The sequence below is a fragment of the Chiloscyllium plagiosum genome, unplaced genomic scaffold (assembly GCF_037043375.1).
Source record: "Chiloscyllium plagiosum isolate Xiang-an unplaced genomic scaffold, Cpla_swu_hap1 HiC_scaffold_24, whole genome shotgun sequence".
NCBI lineage: Eukaryota > Metazoa > Chordata > Chondrichthyes > Orectolobiformes > Hemiscylliidae > Chiloscyllium > Chiloscyllium plagiosum.
In genome coordinates this window covers 24,960,723-24,973,211 of record NW_028270162.1, presented here as the reverse complement: position 1 = coordinate 24,973,211, position 12,489 = coordinate 24,960,723, and the positions used below count along the sequence as shown (strand labels likewise).

General features: G+C 43.1%; 1 protein-coding gene across 1 annotated transcript; it reads left to right on the top strand.

The window, feature by feature from the left end:
• The first annotated feature begins 827 nt into the window (after positions 1-827).
• On the top strand, positions 828-9,306 carry selenoe (selenoprotein e). The gene is made up of 4 exons (XM_088000308.1): positions 828-973; positions 7,244-7,320; positions 7,695-7,773; positions 8,989-9,306. The coding sequence occupies exons 1-4, from the start codon at positions 857-859 to the stop codon at positions 9,130-9,132; spliced, it is 417 nt and encodes a 138-aa protein (XP_087856434.1). The 5' UTR covers positions 828-856; the 3' UTR covers positions 9,133-9,306.
• Positions 9,307-12,489: the final 3,183 nt, after the last annotated feature.

The window sequence follows — 12,489 nt, the reverse complement described above, 5'->3', positions numbered from 1 at the left end:
GAGGCACCTAAGGGGTACCTTTTTCACACAGAGGATGGTGCATGTATGGAATGAGCTGCAAGAGGAAGTGGTGGAACTGGTACAACCACAACATTTAAAATGCAATTGGATGGGTATATGAATAGGAAGGGTTAGAGTGATATGGGCCAAGTGCTGTCAAATGGGAGTAGATGAGTTTAGGATATTTAGTCGGTATGGACGAGTTGGACCGAAGGGTCTGTTTCTGCACTGTGTCTGTTTCTATGACTCTACCTTAACAGCTGTTGGGTGAAAAGGGATGGAGATTTTGGCGATAATTTTCTGGAAGTCAATAATGGGTTTTCCATATCACTGAATTTGCAAGCTTATACACTTGCATCCATAGGCTTTACATTTCTGATGTGTGCTGGTCTACTGGTGAAAATAAAACTCCAGCTTCTCTTTAAGCTGGTCCTTGGCAGGGTGTCTGAGGCCTGACTCAGGTCTGAAGTATGGAGCAGCTTTCTGTTGTCAGCTTGGCATCTCTCATCAGGCATTGTGCTGACGTGTGGTTATTGCCTTGATTAAACATTAATACCTATGTGGGAAAGAAAGTGAGCTGACACCTGGTACAGGCTGAACAAGGACTAGACCATCTTCATACAGATATATTGCAGAAAGCACAGGCCAAGTGAAACACTGTACTCATTAATGAACTCAGTGCAACAGTTAATTTGTTTCTGCATACCAGTTTTCTGCCTACCAGTTACCTGAGTCTGAGTAATGTAAATTTGTGTCAGTGCTCACTGGGTCTTCTCCCTCTGGACAATGGTTGAGCCTTCAGTTGGTTATAAGTCATGAATGTGCCACGTGGTCCTCAGTCGATCTCTTTGGGAAGATGTCACTGGCATTGCTTTTGTGTGCTATGGCATTGACTATCCATCATGCCAATGCACAGAAGGCAGCAGAAGAGGTGAATCGTGAAGAAATGGAGATAGCTCGCGCGACATTGGCTGTAAGTACCCTCTTTCACCATTAAGCAGCTGAGAGAAAGGCAAAGCCCACATTGCAGGACATTGCCAATTCTAGAAAAAGCATGAAATAATGAAAGGAGAAGCCTTATCCTTTAAAATAAAAACCTGTGTGTTGTAGAAGAATGGGGAGGTAGGATTCCCCAATCCTGAGTCTCAGTTAGAAGCTGAGACTGAGGGGGATATCTTGGCTTTTATCTGGTGCGAGCTCAGGGAGGAGAACAGGAGTGAATTTCATGCTTATAATAATGGTCATAGAGTCTTACAACGTAGGCCCTTCGGTCCATCAAGCACCTATCCACTCTAGTCCCATGTCCAGCACTTGGTCAGTAGCCTTGCATGTTACATCAAATTAAGAATCACCCAATGTTGTGAGAGTTCCCATCTCTACCACCTTTTCATGCAGTGTGTTACAGATACCCGCCCCATCCCAATTCTTCCCCAAAACCTCTCTAAACTTCCTGTCCTTTGCCTTAAACCTATGCCCCCTGATTATTGATCCCTTTACTAAGGGAGGGTTTCCTCCTATTTACCCTGCATATCCACACAGGATTTTATACGTCTTAACCGGGTCCTGCCTCAGCTTCCTTTGTTCTAAGGACAAGAAGCTAACCATGTGCAAGTTAGGTGAATTGGCCAAGCAAAATTGCCCGTAACGTTAGGGGTAAATGTAGGGGAATGTGCCTGGGTGGATTGCTCTTCGGAGGGTCGGTGTGGACTTGTTGGGCCGAAGGGCCTGTTTCCACACTGTAGGGAATCTAATCTAATCTAATCTAATCTAGTCTTTCTCTGTACCTGCAATTCACCAGCTCAGGCAATATCCTGGAGAATCTCCTCTGCACTGTCTCTAATGCAATAGCCTGTTGATCAATTTCCATCAGTTCACGTTTGATCATCAGTAAACTGATGGAAAGGTTATCAACAGTGTCATCAACACTTACTCAGCAATAATTTGCTCAGTGATGCTTGGTTTGGCTTCCATTAGGGCCACTCAGCTCCTGACCACATTACAGCATTAGTTCAAGCATGGACAAAAGTGCTGAATTCCAGAGGGAAGGTGAGAATAACTACCTTTGACACCAAGTTGCATTTGATTGAGTGTGGTATCAAGGAACCCTAGCAAAATTGGAGTCAGTAGGAATCGGGGGTAATATCTCCACAGTCTGGAGTCTTACCTGGCCCACAGTAAGATGGTTGAAGTTGTAGCAGGTCCGTCTCAGCTCCAGGTCATCTCCGTCTCAGCTCCCACCATCTTCAACCACTTCCTTAATGACTCTCCTCCATCATAAGGTCAGAATACAACTGCATAATTTACAGCACCATTCATGATTTCTCAGATGCTGAAGCAGTTCATGTCCAAACACAGCAAGATCTAGACAACATCCAGTCTTGTGCTGACAAGTGGTGAGTAACCTTCATGTCACAACACGTGACAGGTAATAACCATCCCAAACATGAGGGAATCCAACTATCATCCAATTGAGATTCAATGGAATTACTATTGCTGATTTCCCCCATTATCAACTTGCTAGGCGTTATTATTGGTCAGATACTGAACTGGATTAGCCAAATAAATGCTGTGGTGACAAGAGCTGGTTACAGATCAGGAGTTCTGCAGTGAGTAACCCACTTCCTGTCCACTATCTACAAGGCACAAGTCAAGAGTGTGATGGAATACTCTCCACTTGTTTGAATGGGTGCAGTTCCAGCAACACTCAAGATGCTTGATATCATTCAGGACAAAGCAGCCCACTTATTGCCACTTCATCAACAAACATTCTCTCTTACAATCACTGATACTTAGTAGCAGCAGTGACCACTATCTACAGAATGCACTGCAGAAATTCAACAAGATTCCTGAGACAGATCTTCTTCCATACAGAAAGACAAGGGCTCCAGCTTTATGGGAACTTCACCATCTGCAAATGTCCCTTAAACCACTCTCCATCCTGACTTGGAAATATATCGCCGTTCTTCAGCATCACTGGGTTAAAATCCTAGAGCACCATCTGTAAAAGCATTGTGGGTGTAGCAACAACAAAGAGACTGCAGTAGGTCAGGAAGGCAGCACCTTATGAAGGTCAGCTAGAGATGGGAGTAGACAGCAAAGCCCACATCCTTTGTCTAATCTTAATACAGATGAGTTGATATGGAGTGTGTAGGGCCAAGTGATGGCAGGCAGGGAATCATGTATTGGTATGTTTTGTATTAAGGTGAAGTTGGGATGTAGGTAGCAATGGGAATCAGTGGAGGACATAAGTTGACATAGGGGCCATAATATATCATGGGTTGAATATACATGGATGGTACAAGAGGCCATGGGGTTCAGACGAGGGGAATCTGTTGGCACGGAGGGTATGAGGGACATAGATTTTATTGTAAGTATGAGGGGAAGTAGGTGATAGACAGAGGGGTTCACAGGGAGAAGGACCATATGAGGAGAGTGTGTGCCCAATGGGCAAGGGTGAGATTCAAAACACAACTGAGACAAAGCTCCAGAGCACCAAGGCATCAGAATGTCAGCACAGCAGCCCACAGTTACCCCCCAGACTGTTTCCGGCTTTGACTCCAGTAAGTACCCACACTCCCTCCCCCAAACCCCACCCATTACTCAGGAGACTTCTCCAGTGCTGCGTGAAATGTGTTGGGAAGTTTCCCAGCCCTGTATGCCGGTTTTGGCTGTGTAAACCAGGCTTTAATGTAAAACCTTTTTTTTAATAGATATTTTTATTAGAAATTTAATATTTTTACAAGTTTACAAAAATAAACAAAACTCTCAGATATAAACATTTATATACAATTAGCTCAAATATACAATAGCCAAAATTTAACAAAAAAACAAAAAAAAAACGAAAAAGAAGAAAAAAAACAAACAAAACTCAACTATCTACTAATCTAACCTACAACTAACCAGAGTGTATATTTAAGTCTCTTACATGCTCGGAATGTGTTAACATCAGATGTAATAAAACCCGTATTCGTGCGGAATTCCTCCCCCGAGGGGCCCTGGACCAGCCAGGTTTGTAATCTCAATTAAATAAAAGCCCTTGTTAGGATAGCTGAAATATCTGTATTTATGTAATTCAAGAAGGGCTGCCATATTTTATAAAATAATTCGGTCTTTTGGTGCACCATATTTGTAAGGAAGTCAAGGGGAATACATTCCATAATTAATCTGTGCCAATTTGAAAGTCCAGGGGGGTCCTCAGCCGCCCGGTTCACCAAAATATTTTTCCTTGCACAGAAAGAAAGAATAGGAAATAATCTCTTCCCGTACGTGTCCAGGGAGGGAAAGTTCGAAAAGCCCAAGAGGAGAGATACAGGGTCCACTTTAATTTCCGTTCCTAAAATTTCTGTCAGGGTACTTGCTACTTTAGTCCAATATCTACGGATCTTATGACAGGTCCATAGACAATGTACAAGAGTGCCCACCTCTATTTTGCATTTAGGACACATTGGAGATGCTCCTGCCTTAAATTTTGCCAATCGAACCGGTGCTATATGGGCCCTATGAAGTATCTTCAGCTGGATAGCCTGGGTTCTGTTACAGATAGTAATTCTTCTAGCATTTTCCCAAATATCATTCCACATTTCTATCGAGATTTCTAGTCCCAAATCCTGATCCCATGTTTTAAGCAAATTATCCATATCTCCCAATACTTCATCATGTAGTAAATGATAAATAGTACTGACGGAAGATACCCCCACTGGTCGTAGGACACTACATTCTCTATCTGATTTATAAAGACTATCTAATAACGTAGTCTTCTTCTGTATATAATCTCGAATTTGGAAGTATCGAAAGAGGTCTCCATTAGGTAATCTGAATTTCTGACGCAGCTGTTCAAAAGACATTGGGACCCCATCTTTAAATAGATCCCCTAAACATGAGATACCCCTGGATCTCCAGAGTTTAAAAGTGGCATCTGTTAACCCCGGTTGGAATCCCCATGCTCCCACTATCGGTGCATAGGGGGATGTTTTATGTGAATTGCCCTCATTTTGCCGCATTATATTCCAAGCCTTGATTGTATTTAGTACTATAGGGTTTTTACAGTGATCTGTAATGATTTTCCTCTTGTCTGAGAATAAAAGGTTAATAAGTGGGTATTTTACTTGAGAGGCCTCGATGTCCAACCAGATTGATTGTGGATCAGACAAGACCCAATCAGCTATGTAAGTTAATAGGGAACTTAACTGATATTTCCTAAAGTCTGGGAAGTCCAATCCATCCCTTGCCTGTGGAAGCTGTAGCTTCTTCAGCTTAATGAGGGGCCGCCTATGATTCCAGATAAAGGAACCCAGCCAGCCATATAATTTACATAAAGCCGTCCTCGGCAGCATCACCGGAAGCATTCTCATAGGATATAGGAGACGGGGCAGGACATTCATTTTGATTAGTGCTATTCTATCCAACCAGGAAATTGGCAGGTCTCCCCATCGCTGGAGGGCCTGCCTTATCCTTTCCAGTAAATACACAAAATTAGCCTTATACAACTGACCAAATACTGGAGTAATAAAAATGCCTAAATATAAGAAGCCCTCCAGGGACCAACAAAAGGGAAAAAGGGATCCATCCGCTGTGGGGTATCATAGCAAAGCCACCCATTGGCATAGCCTCCGATTTTGATAAATTAATTTTATAGCCTGAGAATGCACTAAATGTATTGATAACTTGGATTAGGCGAGGTATGGACATCAGAGGATTACTGAGGAATAGAAGAACATCATCTGCATAAAGGGTAATTTTATGTTTACCTGTACCAATCCTTGGGGCCACTATATTAGGATCAGCTCGTATAGCTTCTGCTAATGGTTCAATTATTAGCGTAAATAACAATGGCGAGAGGGGACATCCCTGACGGCAGCCCCTACCCACACTGAAGCTATCCGAACCTAATCCATTGGTAACCACAACTGCTTTGGGATCACTATACAGTGTTGAGACCCATTTGGTAAACACCTGTCCAACGCCAAACCTTTCCAATGTGTAAAACAAATATGACCATTCGACCCTATCAAATGCCTTTTCCGCGTCTAATGAAACCACTACTCCTGGTATCTTTCCCTGATGACAGGCTTGAATCATATTCAGAGCCCTTCTAATATTATTGGATGATCTACGGCCCTTAATAAACCCCGTCTGATCCTCCTTTATAATATGTGGCAGTACCCTTTCTAGTCTCAGTGCTAACGTTTTAGAAAGGATTTTCAAATCTACATTTAGCAAGGATATTGGCCTGTATGATGTACAATCTTCTGGGTCCTTTCCTTTTTTAAGGATAAGAGAGGTATTTGCCTCTTTCAGCGAAGGCGGGAGACAGCCCTGACTATATGCATAGTTATACATGTCCATAAGTGGACCAGCCAATATTTCTGTAAATTCTTGATAGAATTCAGCTTGAAAACCATCTGGGCCCGGCGCCTTACCATTCTGAAGTTGCCTAATTGCATCAAGTATTTCTTGGAGTGTAAGAGGAGCATTTAAGACCGATACTTGCTCCGGAGTTAGGCCTGGAAAAGTCAAATTTTTAAAAAATGACTGCATCCTCCTCGTCCTTCACAATCCTGCGATTTATATAACTCAGAATAAAATTCTCTAAAGATCGCATTAATCTTTTTATGATCATGAGTCAAAATACCCGTACTTTCCTTGATAGATGTAATAGTCTGAGGGGCCTTTTTCTTCTTTGCAAGAAATGCTAAGTATCTACCCGGTTTGTCGCCATATTCATATAACCTTTGTTTTGCAAATAATATTTCCCTCTTAGCCGTTTGAGTAAGCATAGTGTTTAGAGCTGTCCTAAGAGCTGTAATCCTTTGCAATTTAATAATAGAAGGTCTATCAGTGTATGCAGTTTCAGCCGCTTTTAAGCGGGCTTCAAGCAGACGCTGTTGTTCTCCCTTCAATTTCTTCTGGGTCGCTGAGTGGGAGATGATCAAACCTCGCATGTAAGCTTTGATGGTCTCCCACATCATTGACGGGTTGCAATGTAAGACCTTAATGTAAGACAGTGGAGCAGACCAGCAGCTAAAGCTCAACTTAAATGATACACCAGGTTTTGGTTCCAATGCTGCTGTCTGATATTGATTCTAAGAATGGAAGAATCTGGAGTAGAATTGGCTTGTATTTGTGTGCACAGTGAGATGCACCAACCAGAGGCATGGGTTACGGTAACTGACCCAATAACTGATTCAGATCATTTCACCCACTCTGCACCCAGTTAATCCTGCATTTTGCTTTTGTTTTTTAGGCTCCTAGTTTGGTTGGATGATCAATTAAGAAGATGCCAGAGTTGTATGAGTTTCTTCTGAACCGATTGGCATTGTAGTATCCTTTAGTATGACCTTAATGAGGAGACAAGTGTTGTGCACTTTCATTCCTGTTCTTTCTTTCACGTGTGGGATTCACTGGAGCTGTAAACACGCTGTGTAATCCTCTGGATTTAAGGCTTCCAAATTCTGGAGTAATTGTTAACAGGTTAAGTTATATCCTTACAATTCTGTGTGCCCTTTGATATTTCTGATATTCAACATTACTCAAGCAGCAATGGATAGTTCCTACATAATTGGTTGGTAGAGTCATCGGTTTTCTAGTCGAATGTAAGCTTGCATAGTGAGCAATGACCTCTCAAAAATTGGCAAAAGATCCCATGCTCTCCACAAGTGGATCTCTTAGACAGTTTCCTTAACTCTATCCTTCAGTCACAATCTGCAGTATGATTTACAGGATGATAAGGAACCTGAGCTCCTCTTCTACAACCTGAAGGATGAAGTTGTTCAGGTCAGTTTTTGCTTCGATTTGGTTTGTTATGCAAATCTTTAAAAGAAAGGATTTAGACTTACCTACTCAATACTTTGAGTCTTTCTTGTGTCTAATGACCTGTTCAGTCAGACAGCAGCACACAGAACAAACAAGTGTGGATTAAGAAACAAGGGTGTACTAAACATGCTACACTAAACCAGGAGAGGGGAAGACATGCAGACATGCAAACGTTCGCGTGAGAAAAGAAAAACAAAGGAAGTCTGCAAAGAAAAGGATGAATAATACAGATGGGGAAAGAGATGGACAGAGCACTGAGAAATATGCACAAAGGATGCTGCTCAATAAATGCTTTCGCTCATTATCGCTAAGAAAGAAAAGGGAGCAGGAACTGCAGCTGAATGGTTTGTCATTGATACACTGACCTGTGTCAGGACAGGTCTTGCAGTGAGTAATTAGAGTCAGCACTTAACAAAGAATGATTTAACAGAGGCTAACAAATTCTCAGTTGATCTCAGAAGTAGGCTAGGGATCTGATCTTTAGTTTTCTAGTGATACAATAAAAAACCATTTCTCATGTTTATGTCAGTCAGTTGACTAATGCAAGAGCATCCACACCTGACCCTTGTTGCGCAGAGTGTCTCTCATCCCATGTAAAAATAAAAGATTATTGTGCAGCATTTCACTCTGCTGATGGCCTCAGACCACAAGCTAACAGTTACAAATAATAGTATCTTCCAGCACAGAGGGAGGCCAATTGGCCCATTGTACATGTGTCATCACTTTGAAAGAGCTCTCTAATTAATCTTGCTCTCCTACTCTTTACCCATTGCATTGCAATCCAATTCCTTGTTTGAAAGGTACTACTGAATCTGCTTTGACCATTCTTTCAAGCAGTGCATTTCGGATCATAATGACTCACTAGACCATATTTATCCCCGTATTGTTTTTGATTCATTTGCCAATACGTCCTCTAGCTATTGACTGACCTGGAAATGGAAACAGTTTCTATCAAAACCCCTCATGTGTTTGAACACTTTTATTAAATCCCCTCTTAACCTATTCTGCAATCCCAACTTCTCTAGGAAATGACAATTAGTGATCAGTTGATTTTTTCTTTTACTTTCTCTATGTAATTTTATCAAAAGTAGTTGCTAGCAGTTGAAGATAATTATTCCAACTGATGTCTTATAGAGATGTCTTTCCACTGAGCTCCTTCTGCTCTCCTTCCTCCAGCGTTACCTGGTAAGGGATATGACGGCCGACCAGCTTTCAGCTCTCCTTGAATCATTGGGATTCTACAAAAAGTCAGCGAAGGGAGAAGAAGTCCCAAAGGAATTCCAGCATTTTCCACTAAAAGCTCCACGAGATGAGTTGTAAGTCAGTGAATGTCATGCACAGTGGTGACTGCACATTCAGTGTGGAGATGACTTCCAAAATGCACGGATGATGTTCGAGTCTAAAAGGCAGTCAACAGTCAGGGCTCGAGCTGAATGTCTGCTTCTTGGTGTGGGAAATGCTTCGAGAATAAAAAAAACAAGCACTCATCCTTAACCTTTGCAATCTGTTCTATTTTGGCTTTGCATGAAGAATCATTCAGTGCAAAGAAATGCTCCCTTTACAATTTTCATGAAGTACACCCAGGTCAAACATAGCACAGGTCAGATACATAGTGTCGATCACTTGATGCTGCCCTATTAATGGGAGAATATTTCCTTAGCTTACTAATGCAAGAAAAGTCATACTTTTTTCCTGAACAGAATGATTTAACAATTCACTGGCATGATGCATTTGGGAAATCGTCATGGTATGTTTTAATTGATTGAGAATATCATTTCCCACGATCATCTCCATCTTCAGGTTTCCTTTCAAGCCATTCATGATGAAATGGAATGACATCACTGTTCCTACACTGTCACCAGGTCAAAATCTTGGAATGATCTTCCTAACAGCACTACACCCTCAGTGTTGCAATGATTCACAAAGGCTGCTCACCAGCCACCTTCTCCAGGATATTTAGAGATGGACATTGACTCCCACATATTGAGTGAGTATAAATGGAGGCCAAGACGCAGCAGGATAGAGCTTCCTCTTGCTAGTTGACCCACTCCACCTCCGAGCTAATTTCTCAAGTCAGCACTCATTAGTGACAGACAGTGAAGTAGAACATGCCTGATGCAACAATAACAACTTGCATTCATAGATATTTTTATTCAATCTGTTCAGAGACAGTACCATATTCCTCTGGAGCAGGTGGGCTTAAATGCAGTCTCCAGATCCAGAGGTAGTGACATTACCACAGCACCCCATGAACCCTACAGGTTGCATTTATAAACTGTTTTCAACATGATAAACCTCCATGGTGCCCCACATTAGTGACCATCCAGCATTCCGATAGGAAACGGAGTGATGAGGGTGGAAAAGCAATTCTGTTCTTTTACACTTCATGAGCATTGTTCCACCAGCTGGAAGGGTAACCTTTTTCTGCCATCCCTGTGGGTGTGATCCCCTGCTAATCCACGGAGAATGTGAAGGGGGTATAAACCCTTCCACCCCCCCTGCAGTGTTCTGAGAAATTGAGCGTTGCTGGGTGCAAAGGGGAGGAGTAATCAGCCTTGGAGAGAGTTGCAGTTTCAAGGCTCTGTATAGTGCAGCACCTCAAGCCTTTCTATTGGTCTGTACACCTCTCGTAAATATTCAGATGTTGGTGAAGAGACCACCAGCTTCAACAGCTCCTCATTAAACAGAGTGGCTGATCAGTTCATCTCAATGGAGATATCCAGTGACAGGGGCATCAATAATGGGTGTCACAAGCAGAAACATTCCACATAGCAGAGTCTTGTCACTCAACAGCTCTTTCTACCATCTATTCTTTTTGGTAATCACAAAATGATTTGACTGCAGCGGGATGCAGGCCAAAACCCTCATGTCCCTGTTTGGAAGCTTGACATTCAATATATCTTGGGAAACCTGGAAAGTGCTGATGAAGAGATGCCAATTTTCTAGTCTATTAAAATGAAACATTCTGAATTTACCAAGCTGAGAGAGCAAAACAAATACCCTTAAGGGAAACAACAGAGATAATGCAACCAAATGTGATGACGATAGACCTCGGGTTAAGATCTGACAAAATACTATGGGCCGTAGCAAGGTCTGAGGCAGAATCGGGTGGAATGTCCAGTAAGGTCTTTGTCAACGTCGGGAACAATTTGTTTAATCTTTTATTACTTGCTGAGTAGCAAGCTACGTTCCCTGTTAGACAGTGAAGAGTTGCCAATTAAGAATCATGGAATCCTACAGCTTGGAAGCAGGACATTCAGCCCATTAGATCCACACTGGCCCTCTGAAATGCTGCCAACCAAATCCATCCCCCTACCCTATCCCTATTACCCTGCATTTCCCATGACTAACCCACCTAGCTTGCATATCCCTGAACACTATGGGCAATTTCTCATGACCTATCCACCTAACCTGAGGGAGAAAACTGGAGCACCTTGAGGAAATGCACGCAGATTTGGGGAGAATATAGAAAACTGACACCTGAAGGTGGAATCGAACCCAGGTCCCTGACACTTGTTGAAGTAGCACTGCTAACCACTGTGCCACCCAATTAGGGAGCGATTTTTTGTTAAGCACTTTATTAATGTCAGAAGTTCCCCTATTAATATTCAGTTTCTTATCTGAATTCTTGTTGAGAGTATGGTGCTGGAAAAGCACAGCAGGGCAGGCAGCATCTGAGGAGCAGGAGAATTGACATTTCGAGCAAAAGCCTTTCATCAGGAATGAGGCTGTGAGCTGAGGGTGTGGTGAGATAAATGGGAGTTGGGGGGGTGGTGGGAGGGTGGGGGCCTGGGGGGGTTGATGGGGGGAGGTAGCTGAGAGTGTGATGGGTAGATGGTAGTGGGGGTGACGGTGATAGGTCAGAGAGGAGGGTGGAGTGGATGGATGGAAGGGAAGATGGACAGGTAGAACAGTGCCGAGTTGGAAGGTTGGAATTGGGGTAAGTTCGGGGGAGGGGAAATAAGGAAACTGGTGAAATCCACATTGATGTTGTGGGGTTGGAAGGTCCTGAGGTGGAAGATGAGGCATTTTTCTCCCAGGCATTGGGTGGTTAGGGAGTGGCGATGGAGGAGGCCCAGGACTAGCATGTCCTTGGTGGACTGGGAGGGGGCATTGGAGTGTTCAGCCACAGGGTTGTGGGCTTGGTTGGTGTCCCAGAGATATTCTCTGAAGCGTTCTGCAGGAGCAACAGATACAGTAAATGACATGTGTGGAAATGCAGGTGAAACTCTGATGGACATGGAAGGCTCCTTTGGGGCCTTGGATGGAGGTAAAGGGCGTGGTGTGGGTGTAGATTTTGCAATTCCTTAGGTGGCAGGGGAAGGTGCCAGCAGGAGAGGGTGGATTGATGGAGGAGCGAACCTAACAAGGGAGTCGCGGGGGAATGGTCTTTATGGAAAGCGAATAGGGGTGAGGAGGGAAATATTCTCTAATGGTAGGGTCCGTTCATAGGTGGCAGAAATGGTGGAGGATGATGCAATGTATATGGAGATTGGTGGGGTGAAACGTGAGGACGAGGGTGGCTCTGTCTTTGTTGCGGTTAGATGGGTGGAGTTCGAGGGCAGAGGTGCAGGAAGTGAATGAGATGCGCTGGAAGGCGTCATTGACCATGTGGGAGGGGAAATTGCATTCTTTAAAGAAGGAGGCCATCTGGTGTGTTCTGTGGTAGAACTGGTC